An 8,951-nucleotide genomic window follows, 5' to 3' on the forward strand; every position below is an offset into this window, starting at 1 on the left:
AAGTAGTATAGACACTAAAGGTAATTTCATTCATATTAAATTTTTATGTTTTTTTCTTTTTTATTATTTTATTTATTTAATCTTAATTTTGTTTATTGTATTTTAATATGTTTTCTTTAAGTTTTTTATCTTGTTTTCACCAAATTGTGCTAAGAATCTGTAATACAATTTGTTAATTGTGTGTGATCTTTTTAGTGTTATTTGCTTTTGATTCTTCTTTCTTAATATTAGATTTTGATGTATTCTTTGAATATCAACTTTTTTATTGGTTTTATGGTATTTGATATGCTTAGCCTCATTATGGTTTCAAACTAGACTAGAAGAGGTTTACACAATTATTATTTTATTTTTGTGTGGTCTTGTTCATATGTTGTATCATTGAATGTTTCTTCATATTTTTTTTTGACTATTTTTAGTAATTTTGAAATGTATTCTCGAGGTATTGCTCAATTTTATACGTTATGTGATAGTTTTCTATTTTTTATCTTGGGATTTCAATTTTTGTTGGTTCTTTGACAAACTTTTTCATCCTTTAAGAAATGTAGTTATTACTGTCAACACATAGTATAGGATTATAGAGACATTAACTTTCAGAAAGTTATCATAGTAATGTCACTTTTATGGTAACAATTAAAATAATATGGTTGAACCTCACTTTTATGGTACCAATTAAATTGAAAAGTCATGCATATATATAATACAAGTGTATGTAATAAAAATGACCAGTGAATAAATATATGATTCTCATATCTATATTTGATAATAGGGTAATATTACTTGACGTTTTAATTAATACACAAAATTTGGAGTATACATGTCACCCTTCATTGTTTCAAGTTTATGATTATTTTTCTAAAAAATCTACTTTATGCCTCATTTATATATTTTATACTTGTGTCATTTAAAAAAAATGAAATATTAATTAATAGGGTACACGTGCACGTGAGCAAAGACTAGTTTTATTATAAATATAACAGAACGAGCTTTATATATATTTTTTATATTATCGTTGGTGCTCTATAAATCAAGAACATTCAGGGAGTTTCAATAACCGAACGGATACCCACGTGTTTGATGCTAATTGGTTAGTTGATGTGTAAAACATTATTGAAGCAAGAAACAGCTTGTTCTATTGGAGAGAACACTCTAGTTTTATGTCATCAAACTAAAAATTCACTCACAACTCTCATCTTTAAATAGACTCAATTATCATAACATCACAAGCATTCGATACAATTAATGAGAATGAGACGTTCAAAGAATTTCAAGAACTTAGCATTCTTGATTTTGCTTCTTTTTGCTTCAGGTGATCATCTAATTACCTTTACAAGTTTTCTTGTTTTTTGCCCCCTTGCACTTCCTAATTCTAGTTTTGTTAAACATGCACAAGTTTGTTTTTAGAAGTAGTTTTTGGGATTGAATTAGAATTAGATAAACTAGTTTTTGGGTTGAATTAGGATCAGTAAGTTGTTTGTGCTTTTTTCAATATATCTTCTCTGTTTTCACATTGTGGGGCTATAGTAAAAATAGAAACTTTCCCATATAAAATCAGTGTTCTTTTCTTTTAAGTTATAGTCTTTTGTTGAATTTTTTGTTGTGTTCACCAATGATGGTTTTACTATGTCCCAAGAGGTCATAATTTTCCTGATATATTTATTTGTATTTAGATTCTTGATATTTCTAATTGATGTTTTGGTTCTTCATGATAAGTTGAATTTTACTACATATGACCTTGCTGACTGTTTCTTTTTTTGGGTAATGTTTGAGAAGAGTTTTGCTTAGGAGTAACAGTAGCTGCTGAGAAAAAACAGAAACAGAATCTTGGAACAGTGATTGGAATTGATCTAGGGACAACTTATTCTTGTGTGGGTGTATACAAAGGGGAGAATAATGTCGAGATTATAGCGAACGATCAAGGAAACAGAATCACCCCTTCATGGGTTGCATTTACTGACACAGAGAGGTTAATTGGAGAAGCTGCAAAGAATCAAGCAGCTCTTAACCCCGAACGTACTATATATGACGTTAAAAGGCTTATAGGAAGGAAGTAAGTTTCTCATCAGCTTAAAGAAAATCTTTTTGTTGTGAAAGCAGCAATTGTTTTTGTGTTCTGATTTGTTTGGTAGGTTTGATGATCCAGAAGTTCAGAAAATTATCAAAATGTTGCCTTTTAATGTTGTGAACAAAGCTGGCAAGCCTCATGTGGAAGTGAAGATTAAAGAGGGAGATGTTAAAGTTTTTAGCCCAGAGGAAATTAGTGCTATGATTTTGCAGAAAATGAAAGAAACAGCTGAGGCGTATCTAGGGAAATCAATTAAGCACGCTGTCATCACCGTTCCAGGTATACTTAAAACGACATTAAAATGATATCGATAACATGTATTTCCACATAATTGCTATAACTTTGATCATGAAAAAGTTGTTCTCTTTTTTTTTTTTGTTGTTGATTGAGTTATCTGGTTCCTATGTAGCTTATTTTAATGATGCACAAAGGCAAGCAACCAAGGATGCTGGTACCATAGCAGGGCTGAATGTAGTTAGGATAATAAATGAGCCGACTGCGGCTGCTATAGCCTATGGATTGGATAAGAAAGGGAAAGAACAGAACATTTTGGTGTATGATCTTGGTGGTGGCACATTTGATGTTAGCATACTTAGCATTGATAATGGTGTTTTTGAAGTCCTAGCAACAAATGGTAACACTCACTTAGGAGGAGAGGACTTTGATCATAAACTAATGGACTATTTCATCAAGTTGATCAAGAGGAAATATAGCAAGGATATTAGTAGTGACAAGAAAGCTCTTGGAAAGCTTAGAAGAGAATGTGAGAGAGCCAAGAGGGCCTTAAGTAACCAGCACCAAGTACGTATCGAGATCGAGTCTCTTTTCGATGGTGTTGACTTCTCCGAGCCATTAACAAGGGCGAGATTCGAGGAGTTGAACATGGATTTGTTCAAGAAGACAATGGGTCCAGTCAAGAAGGCATTAGAGGATGCAAACTTGAAGAAGACGGATATTGATGAACTCGTGCTTGTTGGTGGGAGTACTCGAATTCCAAAGGTGCAACAGCTCTTGAAGGATTTCTTTGATGGTAAAGAACCTAACAAGGGTGTTAATCCTGACGAAGCTGTAGCTTACGGAGCAGCAATACAAGGAGCAATCCTTGGTGGTGAAGGAGGGGAAGAGACCAAAGGTAACTAATTTATGTATTTTCCTCTGATATAACAGAAGCACTTTTTGTTGTGTTTCTTTTTTAGTTTGCATAACATGGTTTTGACATTCCTTTTTTGTTCCTCAGATCTTTTGTTGCTTGATGTGACTCCTCTAAGTCTGGGAATTGAGACAGTTGGTGGGGTTATGACAAAGTTGATTCCAAGAAACAGTAGGATACCTACCAAGAAAACCCAAGTTTTCACCACCTATCAAGACCAACAAACATCAGTAACAATAAAGGTAACATTGCTAGAATTTCAGCAATTGTTTGACATAACACTGAAGTCATTGTTCTTACTTTGGAAATAAGAATTAACACAATCTTATGGATATCCTTTAGGTATATGAAGGTGAAAGGAGCTTAACGAAGGATTGTCGCGAACTTGGAAGCTTCGACTTGTCTGGTATACCACCTGCTCCGAGGTAAGTTTTGATGAATGAGAAGTAGCCAAACGGAAAGGGGAAAAAACATTAATATTATTTTCATGAGCTTTGGAACTTCTGATCTAAGTACATAACGTTACAATCTTTTGTAGGGGAGTGCCACAAATTGAGGTGACTTTTCAGGTTGATGAGAATGGAATTCTACATGTAACAGCACAAGACAAAGCAGCTAAGAAGTCGAAATCTATTACCATCACTAGTGACAAGTCGCGTCTAAGCCAGGAAGAAATCGATAGAATGTTAAAAGAGGCAGAGGAGTTTGCAGAGGAAGACAGGAAGGTAAGGGAGAAGGTGGATGCTCAAAACAAGCTTGAAACATACATTTACAACATGAAGAACACAATCAATGACAAGCTTGCAGAGAAGATTGATTCTGATGACAGAGAGAAGATAGAGAGCGCTCTTAAGGAAGCTACGGAGTGGTTGGATGACAATCAAAACGCGGAGAAGCAAGACTATGATGAGAAGATGAAAGACTTGGAAGATGTATGCAATCCTGTAATAAAGAAGGTCTATGAGAAGAGTGGTGGAAGTACTGAAAATTCAGGAGATGAGGAGGAAGAGGCTTATGATGAATTATAGAGCGAACACACTAGTTTATTTTGTATTTTTACATTCATGAATAGCTTCTTCTTTTTTTTTTTCCTCATTGTAGAGTAAACTTGGCCATTTAATTTAAATCTTTATTAGTACTTTTTCGACCTGCATTATTAATTCTTTTTTCACCTGCATTCTTTTCTTCCGTTTGTTTGGATAGAACAACTGGTTCTAACGCATAGCACAACTATTGCTCGAGTTAAATAGAAAACCAATTTGTTTACATATAATAATACTAGCTAGCTAAAATGTTTTAAAAGGAGACCTGAAAATTCATATTACCGGGTTTGACATATTGAGGTAAGCAATAGATTTTGCAACTCATTGACACACACAAGTACCAATTGGCACTCCAAAATTACCAAATACCAAAACATCATAGAACTTGTTAACTCTTTGGCACTCGGGAATTACCAGATACGAAAGAATCTTTCTACAGTAAAGTCTGATGTTGCGAAATATCAATGAATAAACTAATATCGAAAAGAATTGGAACTATATTTTTACAGAACGTCGATTCAACCCTTGAACAATTTAATAATGCCATGTCACTAGAGTAATGAAATAGCCAAAGAAAAAATGCATAGCCTATAACTCAGTAATGGTACAATTTCATCATATCATTAATAATTTAACAGAGAGAGAGATTAGAAACATCAACAACATATAAAGTGCCTGACACTGTCACATCGGAATAACTTGAAAGTATATCTCAAAAGACACAAAGGAACAAGGAACAGAACAAAACTTAATAGTTCTCTAAAGATAAACAAAGATAAAATTGCCCGGCTCGGAATATTAAGTTTTAACTAGAAAATTAAAGTCCAAGTGATTTCAACATCTGATTTCAAAATTTGAAACAACCACCAAGTCTAAGATGGCACGAATCTAAGAGAAGCTTGAACTAGTAGGTGCACCGCCGCCAAAACCTCCAGATCCACGGCCGAATCCAGGTCTTCCACCAGAACCCTACAAGTGACATGATAGTTTAGAATTGGGTGAAATAACACAAGGTATGAGTTAAGATACTTTCTCATGCACCAAGGTATCGCCAACACAACTTAATGATGATCCGCACACCAATGAAGTGAAGAAAAACAAAACTCAGGCAGGTATCAAGACAGTGATAATTCTTAAAACAACAAAGCATATTGAGAAGAAAAATGTAGCAGATTACTTAAGTTTAGACCTAATATACTTTTCTTAACAGGTGAAGCTGACTTGTGACAGCTAGGTTCTCCCACGTGACTACAAACCCCATCTAAGGCAGTACGTACGAGAACCCAAATCAACAATCAGCAACTCACTTCTCTGCTTTGCTGTATTTCACTGTCTAATATCTTTATAGACCTACTGTAGCTTGGTCTCTTCCAAAGTAGTGAACTTTTTATAGGATCCAACAATGGTGCAACAACATTTACGGAGTCCGAGCAACTAAGCTGTAGGCAACAACTAATCTGAAGCAAATAACATAGTGACAGGTAGAATGAAGCGGAGCAATAGATGGACCAACGAATTCAAGTTGATCTTTTGATAAATTTAGGTTAATACAAGTTTTAGGTTTCATTTGGCAACTAAAATATCCACTAGATGCTGCAGTGGACGAATATGGTGACTCCATTTTATACTAGGGAAACAGTGAAAAACTCATTTGAATCTCAAAGGTAATACTAGGGGAACAGTCAAAAACTCATTTGAAGCTCAAAGGGAAACTTACAAATACAGAATAAATAGATAATACTTATTCAATCAATAGTAACATAGTCCATTTACTTCAAATTGCAAGAAAACAATGCTCATAAATACAATTGTTAGGCTAACTAAAGTAAAACAAATGCTTCAGGATTTAAAAGAAAAGAGCAATTACCCTGAAAGCAGGCTGGTAGTCAGCTGGAGCGCCACCTTTCTCACCTCCAAACTCACCAGGTGGACCTCTAGGTCCAGCACGGTAACCATCTCTGTCACCAAACCTTGGCCTATCACCCTCAAACCTTGGTGGTCCACTGAAAAACCAGATACATATCCATGATTATTATTTTGAACAAGTACACAGCGAAAATTAATCACAACTCGCAAAAAACTCAATTTCAAAATAACCAATGAAACTGAAAAAGATAATTACCGTGGACGATCGCCTGGAGGGCCACCCATGGGACGACCAAGGGGTTTGGCAGATTTCTTCAGTGTAGCCGGGACAATTTCAGATGGAAGGTTAAGGTAAGTCCTGAGGAACTCAATGCCATCATTTGTAAGGTACCAGTAGTAGTGCATCCAAGCGAATGTCTCGCGAACATACTCCTTAGATTTGAAGCTCTGCATCAGTTTGATAACCTGTAGATTTGGCACATCGATTAACGGATGCTTGGCCAAGTTGTAATCCTTCTTCGCGTAGCATACTCCCTCTACAACAACACCAAAAAATCACATCAGAACGAAACTTATAAAATGACGCACACATTAAAGCAAAGATACTGACCTTGGAAGAGGTATTTGGAGATCTCTCTACGGTTCTTCTCTGAGATAATCTGAAAAAGAAATTGACAAATTCGAATTAGAAACTTCGATAAAAAAAAAAACGGAAGGCCTCCACAGATACAAATAGGGGAAGAGAAATTACCATGGCTGCTGGAAGAAGATTGGTGAAGTTGTGAGAGAAATCACACAGTTGCCTCCAGCGATTTCAGCAGCAAAGTTTTCTGTCCTTGAACCCTAGATTGCGAGGTTTTATATGATAGGTCTGGGATTTTTGTGGGCTTTTCTTAGTTCAAGTTGAAGCCCTAAATGGCCCATAAAAGAATGTGGATTATGTTGGCCCGTGATACTTGGTGGATCCTTGAATACAGAAACAGATGAGATAGATTAGTTATGCAATCAGGGATAAGTTGTAAAAAATATATATATTTTTTATGTATATTATTAGTTAGTTGAAGTTAAGTTATATCATTTTCTATTTTTTGGTATAAAATAATCCATATTTCCTCTCAGCCTCTCATAATTAATAGGAAATATTGCGCTAACAAAAAAAACTTATATTATTTAATTACTCATCATAGCTATAGTTTGCAATAATTATCATTCACGACTAACAATATACATTAATTATGTGGGTTGACTCCAAATTTGTATAACTAGTCATGTTTGTATATGTATAATTCGCCAGAATAAACAAATACATATATATAATATCAAATTATTTAACATATATACATATACAGTTCACCTCTCTCCCAATCTCTGTCATCTCTCGCTCACCTCTCTCCTCCCTCTCTCAATCTCGCTTGCCCTATATACAAATGTATATGTATAATATACAATTATATACATATACAATTCACCGCTCTCATACTCTCTGCCCTGTCTCTCTCCTCTCTCCTCCCTCTCTCAATCTCGCTCGCCTCTCTCCACCCTCTCCCAATCTCTCTCATCTCTCTCCTCCCTCTCCCAATCTCTCTTGCCATATATACAAATACATATGTATAATATACAATTATGTATCCAATATACATATACAATTTACCATTCTCCCGCTCTTTTCCCTCTCTCTCCTCTCTCTCCCAGTCTCGCTCGCCTCTCTCCTCCAAATAACATGTAGCTACAAATTGTGATTATCAAACTATAGTTATGGAGAGTAATTAATTATTTTTAAGTGGCTATATGTGAAAGTTTCTCTAATTTATATGAGTATTAATTATGTTAGGTTTATAAATCACAAATTAAACACCTAACTACTTTTTGTGTAAATTACATAAATCTCATAGTTTGATATGAAATTACAATTTATCCCTAATAAGTTTTTAATTACATTAATTTCTTGAAAATTATAAAAAAAGATACAATAATTGAAGCTCGGATACATAAATATGTAGCTTGACTTCATTAAAAACTAGCTCAGATACATCAATATGTAGTTTGGATACATTAAAAACTACCTCAAATACATAATATGTAGCTCAAATACATTAATAGCAATTTTGATACATCAATATGCAACTCAAATATATCGAATGAATAAGGGATTTGGAGATTTTTAAAAAATAGTAAGGGATGATGAAAATAAATGAAACGAAAGACGTGTATTTCTGTAATTTGTCCTTACTTTTATACCTTGATAAATTACTTCTTAACCGACTATAAAACATGATATTATTGTTTATGCATAATTTGAAATCATCTGCAAAACAATTCATACAAGCATGTCTGGATGTTCGTTACACTATGCTTCACAATTTATGATATTGTATTATACTATATTATTTTGATATATTATATCTCACCGTTTAGAATGATAGGAAAATAATTTTTCATTAAACATGCCTGATAATTTTTAATTGAAAAAAAAAAAAGCAATACGTCAACAATTTGAAGATTAAATTTATAATGTTACAACAAAAAATATAGAATAATATACATATTTTAAAAAAATATATATATATGTAAGGAATTAAAGCACGATCACAAATATTAAGAGAAATTAAGGAAAAATAAAGTAACAATGCAATCATATTGAGGGGACGTTTGGAATAATTATTTTTAAGCGATTTATAAATTAAAAATATCCAACACAAAATAATAGTTTTATAATTACTTAATAATAGACTTCATAATATGATATTCATTAAGTGTCACTTTATATCTCTTAATTTGATTAGACACAAAGTTCAAACAATAAAAATAAAATCTAAATCTTTATATCTTA

The 8,951-nt window shown here is 33.5% G+C and overlaps 2 protein-coding genes across 3 annotated transcripts; one reads left to right on the forward strand and one right to left on the reverse strand.

Annotated features, from left to right (window-relative positions):
- Positions 1–993: 993 nt before the first annotated feature.
- Positions 994–4,350, forward strand: LOC101252822 (heat shock 70 kDa protein BIP1). 2 transcript variants are annotated; one of them, XM_004230185.5, is made up of 7 exons: positions 994–1,306; positions 1,771–2,047; positions 2,127–2,341; positions 2,472–3,194; positions 3,300–3,454; positions 3,555–3,637; positions 3,751–4,350. In XM_004230185.5, exons 1-7 carry the CDS (start codon positions 1,240–1,242, stop codon positions 4,238–4,240), a joined length of 2,010 nt encoding a protein of 669 aa, XP_004230233.1. In that variant the 5' UTR covers positions 994–1,239; the 3' UTR covers positions 4,241–4,350. The 2 variants fall into 2 exon arrangements, with proteins under 2 accessions (XP_004230233.1, XP_069148664.1); XM_069292563.1 differs by having other exon boundaries at positions 1,006–1,306; positions 2,141–2,341.
- A 507-nt stretch (positions 4,351–4,857) lies between these two features.
- Positions 4,858–7,090, reverse strand: LOC101253133 (small ribosomal subunit protein eS10z). Its single transcript, XM_004230186.5, has 5 exons — positions 6,873–7,090; positions 6,732–6,780; positions 6,378–6,657; positions 6,123–6,258; positions 4,858–5,224 (listed from the first exon to the last, which is right to left on the reverse strand). The coding sequence occupies exons 1-5, from the start codon at positions 6,873–6,875 to the stop codon at positions 5,144–5,146; spliced, it is 549 nt and encodes a 182-aa protein (XP_004230234.1). The 5' UTR covers positions 6,876–7,090; the 3' UTR covers positions 4,858–5,143.
- Between the last annotated feature and the right edge of the window lie 1,861 nt (positions 7,091–8,951).

The sequence above is a fragment of the Solanum lycopersicum genome, chromosome 1 (genome assembly GCF_036512215.1).
Source record: "Solanum lycopersicum chromosome 1, SLM_r2.1".
Classification (NCBI taxonomy): domain Eukaryota; kingdom Viridiplantae; phylum Streptophyta; class Magnoliopsida; order Solanales; family Solanaceae; genus Solanum; species Solanum lycopersicum.